This window comes from Primulina huaijiensis, chromosome 4 (genome assembly GCF_012295235.1).
Source record: "Primulina huaijiensis isolate GDHJ02 chromosome 4, ASM1229523v2, whole genome shotgun sequence".
In the NCBI taxonomy this organism is placed as follows: domain Eukaryota; kingdom Viridiplantae; phylum Streptophyta; class Magnoliopsida; order Lamiales; family Gesneriaceae; genus Primulina; species Primulina huaijiensis.
Genome location: NC_133309.1, coordinates 21,004,538 through 21,024,405, shown reverse-complemented (window position 1 = coordinate 21,024,405; position 19,868 = coordinate 21,004,538). Strand labels below are relative to the sequence as shown.

Genomic DNA, 19,868 nt, shown 5'->3' with positions numbered 1-19,868 from the left:
TGCTTCGAAAATGGACAAGAATGAGTTGCTGAAATTTTCAGAATGTTGTGAATGTTTTGTGCCTTCTTTTTGGTCATCATGCATGGTATTTATAGGCTCATGGAAGGGAGGTGAAAAGGCTCTCATTCAAGGCCGTTACATCCATGTTTATGGCCTTCTTGATGGCCTTAAACACCATTAACATGTTGTTATGTCTCTTCAAATTCCTCCTTGAATTCATGGCTTGAAGATGTGGTTTAAAGGCTTGGCTTTGTGGCTCTTCAAATGTGGCTCTTCAAATTCTTTGGTCTTCACATCCTTCCCACCTTATGAGGAGTTTCGTCCTCGAAACTTGGTTATACTCGATCTTCAAAGAGATTCGGATATTGTTCTCGCATCATTTCTTCCAACTCCCAAGTAGCTTCTTTTTCGGTGTGATTGGACCATTGTACTTTGACATATGGAATAATTCGTCGTCTCAGCACTTGTTCTTTGTTACCCACAATTCGGATTGGAATTTCTTCGTACTTCAGCTCCTCATTTAGCTTGCCCTCAACCAGAAGTGGTCCAGCCTCCAGAATATGACTTGGATCGGAAATATATTTCCTTAGCTGCGAAACGTAGAAAACATTGTGGATTCTTGACATATCAGGTGGAAGTGCTATTTTATAAGCAAGTGTTCCCACTTTCTCTAAGATTTCAAAAGGTCCGACGTATCTAGGATTCAATTTCCCAGTTTTATTGAACCGCATCACACCCTTCATGGGTGACACTTTCACATATGCTTTTTCACCCACTTCAAATTCCACGGGTCTTCTTTTCAGGTCAGCCCAGCTTTTCTGTCGATCCTGTGCAGTTTTCAGTCTCTCTTTGATCATAGCAACTTTATCCACTGTTTCTTGGATCAGTTCGGGTCCAACCATGGCTTTTTCCCCTACTTCATCCCAATATAGTGGCGATCGACACTTTCGTCCATACAGAGCTTCGTACGGTGCCATTCCAATACTGCTGTGATAACTATTATTGTATGCGAACTCGATTAAGGACAGATGTTCGCTCCAATTACCATTGAAGTCTAGAGCACACGCTCTCAGCATGTCCTCCAAAGTTTGTATTGTCCTCTCAGTTTGGCCGTCCGTTTGAGGGTGATATGCCGTACTAAGAGTAACTTTTGTCCCCATAGCTTTTTGAAAGCTCTTCCAAAAACGGGATGCAAACCTCGGATCTCTGTCTGATAGTATGCTAACTGGAACTCCGTGTAACCGTACGATATTATTCATGTACAAGGTGGCCAGTTTATCCAGATTATAGTTCATGCAGACAGGTAAGAAATGCGCAGATTTTGTGAGTCTATCTACGATTACCCATATACCATCATAGCTTTGTCTAGACCTTGGTAAACCGACTACAAAGTCCATGGAAATATGTTCCCATTTCCATTCCGGGATTTCCAAAGGTTGAAGAAGTCCACCAGGTCTCTGGTGTTCTGCCTTGACTTGTTGGCACACGTGACACTTGGAGACAAACATTGCAACGTCCTTTTTCATTCCACTCCACCAGAAGTTTTTCTTCAAATCTTTATACATTTTGGTACTGCCGGGGTGGACTGAAAATTTTGACTTGTGCGCTTCAGACATTACTTCATGTCGAAGATTTTCAATGTCAGGTACACACAATCGTCATTTCATCCACACAACTCCTTTGTCATCTGTCTGAATATCTGGTGATTTTCCTTCTTCAGCTTGTTGTTTCTGTTTCATCAAAGTGGGGTCTCGATCTTGACTTATTTTGATTGTTTCCCGGAGGCACGGTTGTGCTGAAAGTGACGCTAGTATTACCTTGCCCATATTCTTCCGACTCAAAGCGTCAGCTACCTTGTTTGCCTTGCCCGGATGATAGCTTATTGTCAAATCGCAATCCTTCAGGAGTTCAATCCATCGTCTCTGCCGCATATTTAGTTCTTTTCGAGTGAACAAATACTTGAGACTTTGGTGATCAGTGAAAATCTCACACTTGGCTCCATAGAGATAATGTCTCCATATTTTTAGTGCGAACACCACTGCAGCTAGTTCGAGGTCATGCGTCGGATAGTTTTGCTCATATGGTTTCAGTTGCCTTGAAGCGTAGGCGATCACCCTTCCATCTTGCACGAGCACACATCCTAAACCTCTTTTAGAAGCATCACTGTAGATGGTGAAGTCTTTTCCTTCAGTTGGCAATACCAATACCGGAGTAGAGACAAGTTTCCTCTTCAAGGTCTCGAAACTTTGCTCACATTCTTCACTCCATTGAAACTTAGAGTTTTTTTGTGTGAGTTTAGTGAGGGGTATGGCTATTGAAGAGAATCCTTCAACAAATTTTCGATAATAGCCCGCTAATCCCAAGAAGCTTCGAATTTCTGCCACATTCTTTGGTCTCGACCAATCCATGATTGCTTCTACCTTCTTAGGGTCCACAGACACTCCTGCTGCTAATATTATGTGTCCCAAGAATGTGACGCTCTTTAGCCAGAATTCGCATTTACTGAACTTGGCGTACAGTTCCTTTTCTCTAAGCGTCTGGATGGTGAGACGAAGATGTTCTTTGTGGTCCTCCTCGCTTGACGAATATAAAAGAATATCGTGGATGAATACCACAACGAACTTGTCAAGAAACGGTTTGAACACCCTATTCATGAGATCCATGAATGCTGCCGGAGCGTTTGTTAACCCGAACGGCATTACGATGAACTCATAGTGCCCATACCTTGTTTTGAAGGCTGTCTTCGGAATATCGTATGTTTTGACCTTTAGCTGGTGGTAGCCTGACCTTAAGTCGAGTTTGGAAAAGACTGTAGCTCCTTTGAGTTGGTCAAACAAGTCATCTATCCTTGGAAGCGGGTACTTATTCTTGATTGTGATCTTATTCAGTTCCCTGTAATCAATACACAATCTCATGCTTCCGTCTTTTTTCTTCACAAATAGGACAGGAGCTCCCCATGGTGATGCGCTTGGTCGGATTTGCTTCTTATCCAACAATTCTTGAAGTTGTTTTTTGAGTTCTTTCAACTCTGCTGGAGCCATTCGGTACGGTGCTTTTGAGATTGGTGTAGCATTGGGTACTAAATTAATCTCAAATTCCACTTCGCGGTCAGGGATTGTGCCAGGGAGTTCTTCAGGAAAGACATCCGGAAACTCTTGTACTACCGGAATCTTTTCTAGTGCAAGTGTGGTTCCTTCCTTTACCTCGCTTAACATAGCCAGGTAAACTTCTTCTCCACTTTTCATGGCTTTCCAAGTCTGGGAAGCAGATAGTAAGGATTCATGTTTCTTGACTTTGCCATAGTAAACGATTTCTTCTTGGTTCGGAGCCCTTAGTTTGACGTTCTTCAGGCGGCAGTCTACAATTGCGTGATTCTTTGATAGCCAATTCATTCCCAGAATGGCGTCGAACTCCACCATGTTTAGTTGAATCAATTCAGCTTGAAATATGTGCTCATTGATACCGATATTACAATCTTTGTGCACCCTATGAGTTTCAATTGTCTTACTTGTGGGAGTTGCTACTCTAAATGGTTCAACAAGTACCTCAGGTATAAGCCTTAATTTCTTAGTGAACCTCTTAGATATGAACGAATGAGTGGCACCACAATCAAACAATACATAAGCTGGCATTTCATTGATTAGAATGGTACCTGCCACGACATCGTTTGAGTCATCTGCCTCTTTCTGAGTCATTGCAAACACACGAGCATTAGGCTTATTTTCCTTCGGCTTGTTGGAGGTAGTATCACTATTTGACCATGTCCCTTTCTTCGGCTCGGGGGAATCAGCAATTCGATGTCCCAATTTCCCACAATTGAAGCATGCACCAGTTTTTCTACGGCATTCCCCAGCATGGCGGTTATTGCAGATAGGACACATCTTGGCATCTTGATATGTTGGACTGGACGAAGCGCCCTTGAAAGTCCCACTGGACTGATTTGGTCTTTTGAACGGTTGTTTCCCTTGAAAAGATTGTCCAGAATGAGGTCGCTTATTCTTGTTCTCATCCTCCCGGCGTTTGATGTCTGTCTCTGCTCTTATTGTTGCGCCCATTAGATCAGCAAAGCTCGTAGGTTGATAAACTGCTAAAGCTTACTGAATACGGCTGCTCAAACCACGCTTGAACCGATGCATTTTCAAAGTATCATCAGCCATGATAGTGGGTGCATAGGTTCCAAGGTAGTTGAACTTTGAAGTATACTCCATCACAGACATATCCATAGTTTGAGCGAAATTTTCAAATTCACTCAACTTCTGTAATCTCACTTCAGCCGGATAGTACTGTTTCAGGAATACCTCTCGGAATTGTTGCCATGTGATTGGTCCATTTGCTGTCACAGCTGGTGAGACTGTCTCCCACCATTTGGCTGCTTTTTCTTCTAAAAATGGTGTCACCACATCCACCTTGAACTCGTTGGGAATCTCGAGTAGGCGGAGTTGGGTCTCAATATTTTTGATCCAGTTTTGGGCAACTTCAGGGTCCGGGTCTCCTTTGAATGTTTGAGCTCGATTCTTTCGGAGAGACTCGTAGTGGTACTTGACCCCCTGTGCTGGAGGTCCTGGTGGTGGCGGATTGCCATTGGCGTTTGTGTTTCCCAACCCTTGGATGGTGGTGGCCACAATAGTTGCTATGGCCATTAAATCAGCTTGACTTAGGCCCAATCCTGGTGGTGGTGGCGGAGGTAGGTTCTCTTCATTGTCGGTGTTATTACGGTTGTTATTGCGATTTCCGTAGCGTGGGTTGCGGTTGTTTCGTACTGGTCTCCCGTCCATGTCCTACAAGTGTACAAGTTTCTAAGATATTCGTTTGCTAACATATATCAATGAGTCAAACATGAAATGAAATCGACCACTGATAAAACCAAATAAACTCTTTATTGATTCAAATGAAAAGGGAAAACAATACAAATCCAAGTTTTAGGAAGCACAAAAGGTGAGAAAATTAATGAGAAATCAAATGGATTATAAATCCTTATTACAACTAGTCGCGACACGAATTCCTCAATCATCTAAAATCTCGCCATCTCCTACTGCTTCGTCTTCCATTGGCTCTTCTATTGGTTCCATTTCAGGTTCCAAGTCGATAAGGGCATCCTGAAGTTGTTGAACCTGATTCTGTAAGTCTTCGTTATGCATATTCAGGTGCTGCACCGAATCTTGCAGTTCTTGAATGATCACTGCATCTTGCTAATGTCGTTGAACTGCTATAAAAGAGGTCTGCTCCAAGAGAGTCTGGAGATGAACTTTCTGTTCCTCCAACTCGTGCTTTTCTTTTTGCAGAGTATGTGGAGTTGCAATTAGTTTCCCGTTGTCTTTCTGTTCTCGGGCGAGAGATGCTCGGAGATCCTTAATGATGGTATCCTTGTCAGGGACGTGTATAACACTCATGCGAGCCGTGGTCCGAATGCGAGGCATAGAAGAATTTGAAGCCATTTCCTGAAATAAAACAATCGGAAAGGCTTACAAAATGATAAGGTCGTGAATAAACATCAAACGGTAAATTTCATAGTCATCTCATTCGAGATTTGATTCAGAAAGGGTTCAAAGATGGAAAATTCGAGAATTGACGTATGGTTTGAAGATTATACGTCGAGATTAATTCAAAATAATTAATGGAATCGACTTCTTGAGTTTCGGAAGTCACAATTTTCAAATCTAAGATTGGGGTGGACATGAATGACTAAGTTTTTTGCCAAAATATAACTTCGTCAAACTTTGTCTTTCGAAATCCCCAGCCGGATTATGAACCTGACGGCTCTGATACCACTTAAATGTCACGCCCCGAAATCGAGACGTGTCATCGGCGTTGTTTAACAATTTAAAACCGTATAACAACAAGCCACGTAGTACATCAAATAGCCCAAAGCCAGTCTATTACATAAATCAATAATCGTCTTTACAATGCGATTAAAACGAAATGCGGAAGCGTATAACACGATAATATAACTAAGAGACAATGATAAGACTGGTCTTGAATTGGATTGACTTCATCACCATCCCCAAAAGTATTCTTGTTCTTTATCTTCGATTTGTTTCTCGTTCTTATCTGGAGGTGGGAATGTAAGGGGTGAGTACTTGGGAAATACTCAGTAAATGGGGGCCGATCGGGCATAACGAATATCAAGGTTATAATTATACGAATACATTATTATAATCTCAATCTTAAGCATGTTGAATCGAATATGAACAAGATACAAACATAGCACTGAAAATCATCTCCTTTTTCATGGTTTACTGATCAGTCCCCTATATGTTACTCCTCTAAGGGGCGAGGCCAAAAGAACGGTTATTATAACCCACCGCATCAGGGCCTTAAACAAAACATATCAAATATCGGAATTTCCTTGCCATTTCTAATTCGAATCATTACAGTGCATTTCAAAGATTTCAAACATGCTTTCAAATATTATAACGAATATCAATCAACAAATTGTTCAAAGATTTTCATAACAAATAGGAACGAATATATCATGCCGATCGAATTTCAAGAAACATACTTAATTTATTTTTTGAGCAAATGTGGACATACTTACGAAGAACAAGTATGTCGATATATATATCAAGTAGTACACTCATGAAATGCAAGTGTACGTAAAAGTATAACAAAAACCCACTTACAAAGAAATATATATAGCAAAAGCCCACTTACTTGATGATAATCTTCAAAGATTTGAGGGAAAGACAACTAAAATTCGAACACGAAAGCTGCTGGACTGCGTCGAACCGGACAAGAATTATGCTACTGCGATGCTTCGAAAATGGACAAGAATGAGTTGCTGAAATTTTCAGAATGTTGTGAATGTTTTGTGCCTTCTTTTTGGTCATCATGCATGGTATTTATAGGCTCATGGAAGGGAGGTGAAAAGGCTCTCATTCAAGGCCGTTACATCCATGTTTATGGCCTTCTTGATGGCCTTAAACACCATTAACATGTTGTTATGTCTCTTCAAATTCCTCCTTGAATTCATGGCTTGAAGATGTGGTTTAAAGGCTTGGCTTTGTGGCTCTTCAAATGTGGCTCTTCAAATTCTTTGGTCTTCACACTTATGTTTATAAGTTATCACTTAGAAAAGGGATTTTATAAACAAGAAAGGGAAAAATACATCGATGGTATTTATAGAGTTCGGGAGGACATATATTGCTATTGAAGCCATTAAGAGAAATTAGTGCTTATTGTGTTATTTAATTTTAGATTGTTGACGGGGACATTACAATATTTTATTAGATAATTAGTATCTACTTAGCAATCGGAAGATGGAGTAGAGAATTTAGAATTCTTGGCTAATGAATAAGAATGACATTTATAATATAGCTACACAAAATAACACATGGTGGATAGTTGCGTGAAATCGGACCTCTAGATCTTTTATTCTATTGTTATTTGCACAAGTTTGTTGTGATATTTTATTTAAATCTTTTGTCAATTTAGTTATTCTCGCAAACAAATCATTTAATCAATTTTTCTAAATAAAATTGAGACTATTTTAATTACAAGCATTAATATACATTTATATATATACTCCTCGTGGGATCGACACTTGTACTCAAAAATATATTTTATTATAACTTGACGTTGTGCACTTGCAAGCAATTAAGAAAACATGCAACACTATTTCTAGTCAGTTTAACCATGTGTTGATGACGTATTTGTTGCTATATTTAACCAATCATCTTTCGATTCGTGATTAATCAACAGACATGTAAATAGTTGATCAGGCTATTAACAAGAAATATTAAACCAATGTCAATCAATAATTAAAATTAGGAAAAATAATATATTGAAAATAAACCAAATATCAAATAAAGTATTGTTTAGCCCTATTGTGGTCTTAGCCTAAATAAAATTATTCCATAACTTCAAAACAAAGGTGAAAACACATATTTAAGTTCATAGAAGAAAACAAAATAAAGAAAGAATAAGAGGAATTCTCGGTGATTTTTGGCGTGTGTTGAAGAATTCCTCATGTTTCTGCCTTTTGCCTTAATTCCTCTCTGGCGTGGTCTTCTATTCACCTCTGTTTAGAACTTCTGTCTTCTCTTCCTTCCTCTGTGTCTATCCTCTGCCTCCTCCCTTTCGTTCTCTCGCCTCTGCCTCCTTTTCTTTTTTGTACGCTTCTGCCTCCTTGTTTTTTTTCTTTTTTCCCTCTCCTCTATTCTGCTCTCTTCCTTCCCCTCTTTCACGTCTCTTTCTCCTCTCCTCTCCTCTCCTCTCACTTCTGCCTCCTTTCTGCGCTGCTTTTTTAATTTTTTTTTTTTGTGCCTCCTCCTTTCTGCTCATGCATGCTGCCTTTTATATTTCTTAATTGGTCTCATCTTCTAATTCTTTGAAGTTCATCTCATGTTTAAAAATTGTAGATAAGATTTTATTTTTCAATTTTGAGGCTTCCTCTCTATCAATATCTGCACAGATTTTCTTTCAACTCTTCAACGTTATAAAGATAATAAAATATAAAAATATTTTATTTCCTTTTTTTTGATATTTTGTTTCCTTCGAAGTTTTGTAAAATCTTCTTATCTCCCAAATTAGGTTTTTTCCCTCTTTTATTCAAATCTACAAATATTATAAAATTAATTCAGATAAACACATAATTAAAAATAATAATTACAGATAAGCAAAAATATTATAAAATAAAATACCTAAAATTTCTATAAGATTTGGGCTTATCAATCCCCCACACTTAGCCTTTGTTCGTCATCGAACAAACAGAGAATAAAAATGTAACCGAGGAATATTCAATTATTCACCACAAAATTGACACAATCAACACTTTTCAACCTTCCAGATTTCGTCACACTCAATCAAAAGATCACACTTCGAAAATCATAAAATTCACTTTCGTTGCAACTTTAAAAAGCATTCACTAGATAAGATCAAAATAACGAGACGTGTGTAGTGTGGAAGTCAAAACTCATTTTCCTCAAAGATGTTTTAGTTCAAAGAGTGATCATATTTTCTGAATTCCCTATAATATATTGTAGGATATATATAAATAACATATCTCATATTTTTGTATCACTTGGCTCGTAGGAAATATTGACGACTGAAATATTCGACTCGTAGGATACTAGGATTATTGACGAGAGATAATAAATTACCGCATTCGATCACCCTAATTTACATAATTTATGGGAATCAGTGAGGGGAGAAAACACATTAACACTATTTGAATTACAAAATGACTTAATATCTTAACAAGACAATTCAATGTCGGTCTTAACAAAACACAACAGCATGATCTGTGGTACCCAAATACAATTTTAGTTTCCCTCTCATACTCTTCTATATTATATGACAACAGACTTCTCGCATCCTATGTCAGTCAGCTAGTATCGCCCGTCATCGGAGCATAGTCTTTACCATCGACGCTGTTTAAAGATCCGTTGAAGATCATAGCATCGTTCTGTCTTAGCATGATTCGTTCTGTGGTTACGGTCTCAGTTGGAGAACAAAGCAATGTGGAAGTCATTTTGCTGAGGGAATGGATGATACGGTTTGGCGGATGGGGGAAGGAAGATAGGAAGGGAGTTTTATGCAACTGGTATCTTAGGTTCGCCCAAGTTTACAAAGGCTTGGGCACGAGCCAAGCGTGCTGCAGCTGCATTCCAAGATACAAGGTGATTCATGAACGTGTTCACGTATTTTGCTTTATCGTTCTGTTCAAATAACATCATAAAAGAAAAAACAATACATTAGGACACGTTATATTGGAAGAGATGTTGAGAGATCAAATTTTGAGAAGGTGAATGCCACCAGCATACCTTGAAATCCAGATAATAAGCATGCTGCAAAGCCAGTGGGAATAAAATCAATATACCGCAATGTAGAGGAGAAAAGTGTTGTAAAAGAAATCAATGTTCATACCTCCCACAAATCCAAACCGATGATCGGCTGCAAGGTTAAGAGATATCAATGCAGTACTGGTAAGAATCGAAATGTCCAAGAACGAAATGGTCAATATAAAATTAGAACTATAATAATGTTTCTTACAATGTCATTCCACACTAAAGGATTGATGGCATTTGATGTTTTCAAAATTGCAAGACATCTTTGCTCCCTCTTCACTGCAGCAAGGTAAACAAGAAAGGTACAAAAGAGAAGAGGTGAGTTTTGAGTTCGAAAAATAAATAAATTACATTTAGTCACGTAAAAATTGTGTTCCATTTTCCTCTATGATGAATTTACAATTCATTTTTATGTCATAATCACCACACAGCAGAAATTTTTAGCTTAAAATGCTCAACTGGATATATAACAAATAAACAAACGTATGAAAGCCCTATCCTTGCAAACAGGCAGATGTGATTGTGGACTTTGAAAAAATCCACTGATAAATATTCCCCTGCAATTGTCTAAAATCGTATTTTATTTATATTTCATCATAGCCATGAGATAATAATCTAATTAAACACTAGCAGGCAACATTCTCCTTTTATTTTTGGCCCAAAATTTCCCAGGTACAGTAACACGAAACCAAACGTTCAACTACTTTTCATCCATATTTAATTTAATTTGCAGATGAGAAAATTGCAACCAACTTGTAACATCTTGATCAAAGACATCCTTACCAATCCCATCTAAGCATAACTTAACAAGACTAAACAGGACTTACAGACTAACCAAACCCAGCCAGACCCAAACAACGTGAGTGCTGCTTGTACAAACTTTTCTTTGAAATTAGCGAATGAAGTAAAATCCTTCTCAATCTGCTGAAGTAGTCCCAGTGTTGGCATGCCACCCCCTCCAGGTTCCATGGTTTCCCAGAAGAAATCATGATTCCAGACCTAATATGTCAACATTACGAGGTTAAGAAAACTAGATAGAAAGAAACACGGTTTACTTGAATGAAAAAAATAAATGGCACACCATAAAAATTGTATGAACATTTATTTAGTTAAAAAATGGAAGCAAGCATCTTACCTTGTGAGGACACCACAACCAACAATTACAAAGTTTACTTTTTTACTAGGGTCGTCATAACTAGAGAAAGCAAATAATTGAAATATAAATGAATGTCGATGATTTACCTGAGCCGCATTACTGAATTCTGGTAAGGGGTTGCCATTGTTATAAGTTACTTTGACGAGCTCATTCAAGGTACATCCATAAAGTACGCCATTCTTCTCAAGCTGTTTGTTAAGCGCTTCCACATAACCATTATGATGAGCACCCCAGTGTACTTCTATTGTTCTCCGACTCATGTATGGCTCCAGAGCATCCTAAAAATGTAAGGAAAAAATTATCAACTGGACGACTGAGATAGGCAATCCACTACAATCACGTGGCGAATGACAAAATGTCCAGCCATTGCCAACTTTTGCAATCAAGATTCACTCACCAACCGTGATTTGTTAATGTGAAATATTAAATTAAAAAACATAGAAGCATTTATCATTTGTTGAAGCGTAAACAATTTCTATATGTATCTAATTTCCTGTATCCGGCAAGAAGATTTGAACATATGTATCAAATTTCCTGTATCCGGCAAGAAGATTTGAACACAAGAAGTCTAGTAAGGGCAGCAAATCTCACAAGTTTATAAGGCGGTCTTTTCAGGCCATAATAACCAACAATGCTTGATTTCCTGCGCTCGTTAGGCTCACAACCTTTCCTTTGTTTCCATCCCTGCGTCAAATCATAAGAACCAAACATTCACCCACAGAATAATACTCTATAATACAAAAATTCAACATTCTGCCGCACAGCATCTCACACCGCGACCAACTGCTAGTAAGGAGAAAAAATCTCAACTTGATTCATGGTAACCTACCAGTTCAGATAGTTTGATGGAAGTCTTCGGATTCTTCAACAACACGTGGGTGGAAGCAAGAACACTATAGCTAGAAACGCAGTTAATGCTACCACAAGAAATCGAGTTCATCTCTTCTTGTCCGCAAACCGAATGCACACAATCCCAGAACTGAAATACCTTAATGGGCACCTGAAACTAGAAGATAAGATGAAATTATATCAACTGCGAAATGATAATGAGAAACACAGCAACAAGAAAACTCTATCAGGCAATTCCACAAACACGCTGAGCGCTACTCGAAATCCCACGTACCTGAGATGAACGCGAACCGTTAATTTACTCACCTTTAACTATGTGTTTTTCAAAGGATCAACAGTTCGAAGTTTGAGTTTTTGAAACCTTGAGCTGAGTAGTGGGATAATGGAGGGGAAAATGAGGAAACGAGAGTCAGGAGGAGTAAATGTAATTTACTTTCATATTTTTGTTTAAAATTTGTTTAAAAACTAATTTTTTTATTAGTGTATTTTAATTTTATATATAATAAAATTTATAATTTAATTAAATAAAAAAACTTATTCGACTCAATTTTTCTATCTTTTTCGACTCAATCCTATATCTCATTTCATTCCTTATCTTCACAAAAAATCCTTTTCTTCTCAACATTCCATCCTCTCATTTTTTGGCTAACAATTAACCACGAGTCTACAAGTTATTCCTCTGCAACAAATCCAATAAGAAAATCACGTATTGTTAAGAAATTTATTTTGAGATATGAAATTTATTGGGTCTCGTCAGTGTTCAAGACCCATGGTAAAGAGATTTACCCTGGGTCGTGAAGCACGACTTTCACGACCCACGGCTTCACGACCCTGGGTCGTGAACTGCTTCACGACCTTCACGACCCAACTTTGGGTCGTGAAGCACCCACCCAAGGTGGTGAAGCACAAGTGCTTCACGACCCAAGACTCAGGGTCGTGGGTTTCACGACCCACCCGGGATCGTGACGTGAAGACTTCACGACTCCTTCACGACCCGTCACGACCTATTAATTTTAAATTTTTATAATTAATAACCTTTGTTTTGTTTTAAATTTATACAACTAATAATCTTTTGTTTGTTTTTTTTTTTTTACACGTTTACTTTCCGCTAAACTTGGAAGGAATCAATTTTTTGAATGCAAGTTAACTTTAGGATCAAAATACGTTGAAATATGTAAGAAGATTGTATCATTTTTAAATGAGAAATAGATAAAATATTTGGTGCAGTACACTCAATTTGGTAATATAATTTTATGTGCTAAGGATTATAACAATTTCAATCAAAACTGGGTCGAGGGTTATGACTCGTCACAAAATTGGGTCGAGACACGCGACCCAATTTTGGTGGATTGCTTGGGTCGAGATGGGTCGAGAAGCATAATTTTGGCTTCTCGACCCATGAAGCTATATATATATATATATATATATATATATATATTAATATATTGTAATAGATGGGTCGAGAAGCATATTATTATAAAATTTGTTAAAAATTTTAATATAATTATAAAATTTATAAAATTTGTTAATGTTTATATACAATAAACATTAATTTCATATGCTTTGATATACATTCATTACATTAAAGTGAATATGTAATGAAATTTGTTATGAATTTTTTTAGTTCTATTATTATAAAATTTGTTATGAATTTTAGTGGAATTATAAAATTTGTAGATTTTTAGTCGAGTATAAATTCAACCCACATTGTTAGAATAATACATACATTCTTCTCTTGTTATAATTTTTTAACTAACATAATTAAATTATAACATATAACTAATGTTTACACAAATAAATTTTTTATATATATTTATATTCTAATCATATATAAAGTGAATTATATATTATAAAATGATCAAAACTCAAAAATATCAAAAATTTCCTACCCACTCGACCCATCTCGACCCAAACTCGACCCAAACCCTAAACCCTAAACCAAACCTCTAACATTATCACTCGACCCACTCGTCCCAAAATTGAAACAATTTACCACCCGCGCAACCCAAATTTAAAAATCTACTACACACATTACAATCTTGTCCACTCGACCCACACCAAAATTAAAAATTCACCACAAACACATTATATATTAATAAAATCAAATCGATTGTCTTTAAATTCAAACAAATTACATATCATTCAATCTTATCTTCTATCAAATTCTCCTAAAGATGGAAATCTGTTTTGTTTTTTCCTTCCACGTCTTCTCTTGATCACAGGTGGCATAACCTACAAAACATAGATAAGATTATTATACTATAGACAATAGTATGTATTTAAAAAAAATATGCTATATTATAAATTTGCTATTATATAGACGTATTATGTGCACACCTCGACTCACAGGTTGGTGCACATGTTGTGAGTCGAGGTGTGCACATTCACACCTCGACCCACAGCTGCACATCGACCCACTCGAGACAATAGCCAGAACTAGCACTCTCTACTCACACTCCACTATCTAGACCTAGCACATACGATCATATTCAAATCACACTCCATCCACCTTCTCGACCAACACAATAAACACGTTCTTCGACTGTAAATACTCACACTAACTCCACTCACAAAAATTCTAAAAAAAAAACAATCAGAACTAAACTGAAACAAATCTAGCAATACAGATCATTCGAGTATATACTTACTTCTCTACAAATCTTCAAATTGTCAAATGATTTTTGATTATTTTGTCGTGAAGAAGAACACAAAAATAACGGGAATAAATGAAAACTCAAATCGAGGAGGGATATATCAATTAAAAAAATATTTTTTTTAAAAATAAAATCTAACTAACTAATTAATGACCTAATAAATGAACTCACCTAATTAACAGCACTCAACTCCCTTTTTTCGATTTAAAAAAATCAAAATCCCTTTTATTTAATTAAATTTAAAATGAATCGTATATTTTTTATTGTTCCGATAATGGAGTGCAGAGGTACAATCATCATGGACTTGTACGTTGTGATATTTGGACTTAAATTTGATTGTAACATTATTTAGCTGGACTGGATCTTCACATGGACTCATAATTCATTTTTAATGCCCATTTTTAGAACCGAGCTCGAGCTCGATTATATTTATTTATGTCGAATTTGAGCATTAAATTTTTCATCATATTTGACTTGAATTGGTTTGTTTACACCTATAAACATGAGCTCGATTCGAATCTAAAAAAACTTAAAATTTTTTGTTTGGGTTTGGGTTGAATAAAGGATTGGGTTCGAGTTCGGCTCGAAACTATTTAAACTATTGCTCGAAAATAAATACTTAAAATCTATTTATTTAATATATATTTATATTATATGGATAATGTAGGTGTTGTGCTAGATGTTGTAAAACCCAGCACAACACGGCCGCTGAGATCAACAGGATATGGGAGGATCAACAAAGAGATGATAGCATGAATGATGATGGAAAATATATTCCTAGCAAAATACAGAAGAATCATCCCTCGTCACAAATCATTGGAGATGTACATGGGGACATGCAAACTCGAATAAAAGAAAATGTTGACTACCGAAAGATGATTGTCCTAGTATGCATGAGTTTCATATACTCTTTGGTAAGACACTTATGTGTTGTGTCACACATTGAGCCAAAGAACGTTAATGAAACCTTAAAAATATGATTTTTTGGGTTAATGCTATGCTTGAGGAACTTGAACAGTTTGTCGCAATGATATGTGAGAATTAGTTCCAGGACCTGAACATGTTAATGTGATTGAAACAAAATGGATTCTAAAAAAAATTTGATAAATCGGAAATGTTGTTAGAAATAAAGCTCAGTTTGTAGCTCAAGGGTATACACAAGTTAAGGGGATGTATTTTGATGAAACCTTCGCTCCTGTAGCCCACATTGAATCTGTCTGTCTGTCTGTTGATTGTCGTTGGATGTCACATGGGGAATAAATTTTATCAAATGGATGTGAAATTTTTTTTTTTGAATGAAGAAAGTTATGTGAGTCAACCGAAATGATTTGAAGATCCACATAACTTGAACCATGTTTACAAGCTGAAGAAGACATTGTATGGACTGAAACATGTTCCATGTGATTGGTATGGTAGGTTGACTGATTATCTACTTGAGATTGACTTCAAAAGTGGTGAGATCGATAAAACTATTTTCATTCAATGGTTGAAGCATGATATACTCATATGTCAAGTTTATGTAGATGATATAATTTTTTGTGATTCTTCAAAAAAGCATGTGGGAAATTTTGTTGAATATGTCTTCAACATTTGAAATGAATATGGTATGTGAGTTAAGTTTCTTCATTGACCCTCAAATAAAGAAATTGCATGATGTGATCTTTATGTGTCCAAACAAATATGCAAAAAATTTAATGAAGAAATTCTGACATGATAACACGAAACACATGAAAACTCTCATGGGGTCTAGTGAGAACTATGCAAAAAAGGTGTTGCTAACGGTGTTGACAACACCCTGTACCGTAGCATAATTGACAGTCTCCTATATTTGACTGCAAGTCGTCGAAATATCATGTTTATTGTATGTTTGTGTGTGAGGTATCAATCAAATCCTAATGTCACACAATTAAAAGTTGTGAAAGGTATCTTATGATACACAGCAGTTTGGATCTAAGATTGTGGTATAATATGGAAACTAACACCAATCTAGTGGGATTTAGTGATGTCGATTGGGTTGATGATTTAGATGATAGAAATAGCACTACAAGAGGTTGTTTCTACCTTGGAAATAACTTAGTTTCGTGGTCTAATAAAAAGCAAAACTATGTGTCATTCTCGATTGCTGAATCTGAATATGTTGTAGTTAGGAGTTGTTGCTCTCAACTTTTATAGATGAATCAAATGGTAAAATAATATGGCCTTAAGACTGAGACTCCCATTGTGTATTCTGATAATTCAAGCGCAAATGACATCTTAAAAATTCATGTACAACACTCCATACAAAACACATTGAAATTAGACATAATTTTATATGAGATTTAGTATAGAAAGGTTTGATCCGCATAGAATTTGTTGGGACTAATAACTATTTGACGGATATATTCACAAAAACATTAGACTTCGAGAGATTTTCCAATATTAGAAAATATCTCAGCATGTGTGCATTTTGATCACTCATGGATGTTATCTTGGATATTACAACATCTGTGACAACACCTAACATGCATGTGCATTTTTATAACATTTTATTCATTTTGTCCTATGTGATGTTTGCACTAAGCTGACTAATTTCATGATGTGCACTCAGTTGCTCTCAAAATTTCAATCAAGAAATTGGTTGTGGTAAATACTCTTTTTTAGTCAAAGTATTCGAGAGATGTTCCTGTATTTCATGATCTTGTCCCATGTGAAAAGTGATTTGGAGAAACTTATTTAAGAAGATAAAAAATTATATAGAAGAAAATGAAAAAAAAAACTACATAGAGAAGTCCAATGAAGACCGTTCTTCTAATGTGGGAACTACAACTTCTATCTCAAAATATAAAATAAAAGAGAAAAAGTTAACTAGAGGATTCCAATGAAAACTGTTTTTTTAATGTAGGAGCTACCACTTTTGAAATGAAAAAATACATGATTTGGAATGCTGTCAAGAGATATTGACAACATCGGTGGAAACATCTCACAAGTGAACACCTCATATGCACTTTATCATATTTTTATTATGTCACAATCTGTTTTTAGACATAATTAGATCATGTACATAAATAAATTTGTGAATATTTCTGCTCAGGAGGTTATAAGTGTTCAACTGGTAACAAATGGTGTAAAACCCACCCTATTTGCTAAAAATCAAATATTTATGATCTCTAATGGTTTAATAGAGTTAAAGCGACATAAAGTCTTGGATTATTTCCTTAATTATGCTAAATATTTTCATAAAAATTTGAAAATATATATGTTAACCATTGTTACCATTTGTAAGTAATCTGCTAGAATATGAAGTAGTGTCTTGCAGGTTAATTATTTACTGTTCAACAGATAAATTGGTTAACATATATCTTGCATCGATTGGTTTAAACCTAAGCTTATTTGTTATTCGCAATTCACAAATTCCCTCATTGCTTACCCTTTCAATCTTCAATGGCAAGATTTGATCCTCAAGATATTCGTAGCGAGATGAGCTGCAGTGGTGGTATTGCACCAAGTGTGAAAAATTCGGAGAAAGCTGCCCAGACATCACCTCTGCTAATTGTTCATGTAATAGAGGTAACTGCTCTACTTCAGGTCATTGCTGCAGGGGAAACTGGGAATGAGATTGACGTGAAGAATTTGCCAGAATTCTCAGTGTTGAATCAAGTGTTTCCATCACCGCCTCAAATTTGCCGATCAAAACGCTAGGCAGGATACAATCTTGATTACACTCATTTCAAACGCTTTCGCCACAAGGGCGAATCATTTGGTAAATCGTCATTGGCTGACTAAGAGTACACCTCTGGTGATGATTTAGAGGATGTCGATTATGAATTTGTGGTTAGGGAAAAGACTATTTCTGCCCCCGCAAGTAGCTCCTCGGACGAAGATGAAGGAATTCCCACATCTACCGAAGAAAAAGAGGTTCCCTAGGAATCGAGTTTCTCTGACGAGGAGGATGTTTCCCTCGATTAGTTTTTGGTCAATTTGAAAAAGAGAAAGGGCTCTACATAACTACTTGTTGCAGAAGGATCCGATGATGATCCTGATGCAGAGATGCAATAGGAATTTGCCGACAACAAGTCCGACCAGTCTAATAGCTCCTCTTCCAGCTCTGATGATGAGAAATTTTTTGCTGATAATGATACTGCTGCTGAGAACGAGGATGTTATGGGAAATGTCATCTACATGAATAAATCAATAGCGGAATAGGCGATATAAAAAGCTACTATCAGATCAGTATCCATAATTATAAAAAAAGAGAGGCACGTTATAGGAGTTGTGTGATGCATGTATTGAATACTGAAATATGCGTAACAACCATCTAGAGTGAGCCGTCACAGATGTCAGCTTCTCAAGGGTTCGATAGTATTACAAAGTCGCACTTAGAACATTAAAATTAATTAAAAAAAATAGCTTATAAACTCAAAAACAAATCTCAATAAACAAGCTTTTTGAAATAATGTATTTATGTAGTTTATAACCTAACGATGTGAGCTCAAACTATTTCGTTTATTGTTTCCCTCAAATATCAAGGTACTGTTTTGTTTTATTTTTTATTTTCTTTCATATATTTTCTGAAGATGTATTTTTGAAATTATCTTTGGAGAATGTAATGCATGTTGCCTTCTGGTCTGTTGGTCACATTTTGTCGAAAATATGTTTTTAACCAGTAGATTTTTTGTTATGTAAGAACATGGGTTATTTAATTCTTTATTTGTTGTTAGAATATTTTTAAAAAATTAACGTACCTACATCCACATCAGGTTATCTCAAAATAAATAAATTGATTAGATTTCCTCACCATTTAATAATTTTCGATAAGAATTTTCAAATTTCACTGCATCTATTTAAAATAATAAAAATTAAATAAATTATGAAAAAAAGTTATTTACACTCCAAAAATGTATTAATAACACTTCACCTTAATTAATCTATTACTAGACATGATTGTCCTTGTAGTATCTTTGATCATATGATAAAATTTTAGTGGGGTATATTCAACGATGAGATTTAATGACTTTCAATGACTTTTTTAAATGATATATTTTTGTTGATTTGGTATATTTTTATTGACTTTTATAGAATATCACATATTTTTAAACAGAATTATGTGGGTTTTGTAGACTTTTTGCAATATTTTTGTATACATTTACAAATTTTTTAATTGATGATACAAATTTTGTACTTTTATAAATAAATATATATTTTTAATTTTTTTGAACTAGTAATTATTTGACATAAATAACATATTCACTTTGAAATAAATTTTGTAATGTAAATAAATTTACTTATTTAAAAAGTAAATATGTTTAATATATATAAAAAAATCACTATTCAATTTAACAAAATCAAAATTTCAATCCCTTTTATTCAACATGCATAAATAATTAATCAATAAATTTTTAATTTATAAGCATATAAAAATTTAAATATATATATATATATATATAT

At 35.7% G+C, this 19,868-nt stretch overlaps 1 protein-coding gene across 4 annotated transcripts; it reads right to left on the bottom strand.

Moving 5' to 3' along the window:
• Positions 1-9,147: 9,147 nt before the first annotated feature.
• On the bottom strand, positions 9,148-12,186 carry LOC140975384 (superoxide dismutase [Fe] 3, chloroplastic). 4 transcript variants are annotated; one of them, XM_073439075.1, is made up of 9 exons: positions 12,065-12,186; positions 11,771-11,947; positions 11,533-11,625; positions 11,028-11,219; positions 10,613-10,784; positions 9,991-10,064; positions 9,865-9,891; positions 9,762-9,785; positions 9,148-9,656 (listed from the first exon to the last, which is right to left on the bottom strand). In XM_073439075.1, exons 2-9 carry the CDS (start codon positions 11,879-11,881, stop codon positions 9,531-9,533), a joined length of 819 nt encoding a protein of 272 aa, XP_073295176.1. In that variant the 5' UTR covers positions 11,882-11,947; positions 12,065-12,186; the 3' UTR covers positions 9,148-9,530. The 4 variants fall into 4 exon arrangements, with proteins under 4 accessions (XP_073295176.1, XP_073295177.1, XP_073295179.1 ...); XM_073439076.1 differs by having other exon boundaries at positions 11,771-11,941; positions 12,065-12,180; XM_073439078.1 differs by having other exon boundaries at positions 11,771-11,941; positions 12,097-12,172.
• Between the last annotated feature and the right edge of the window lie 7,682 nt (positions 12,187-19,868).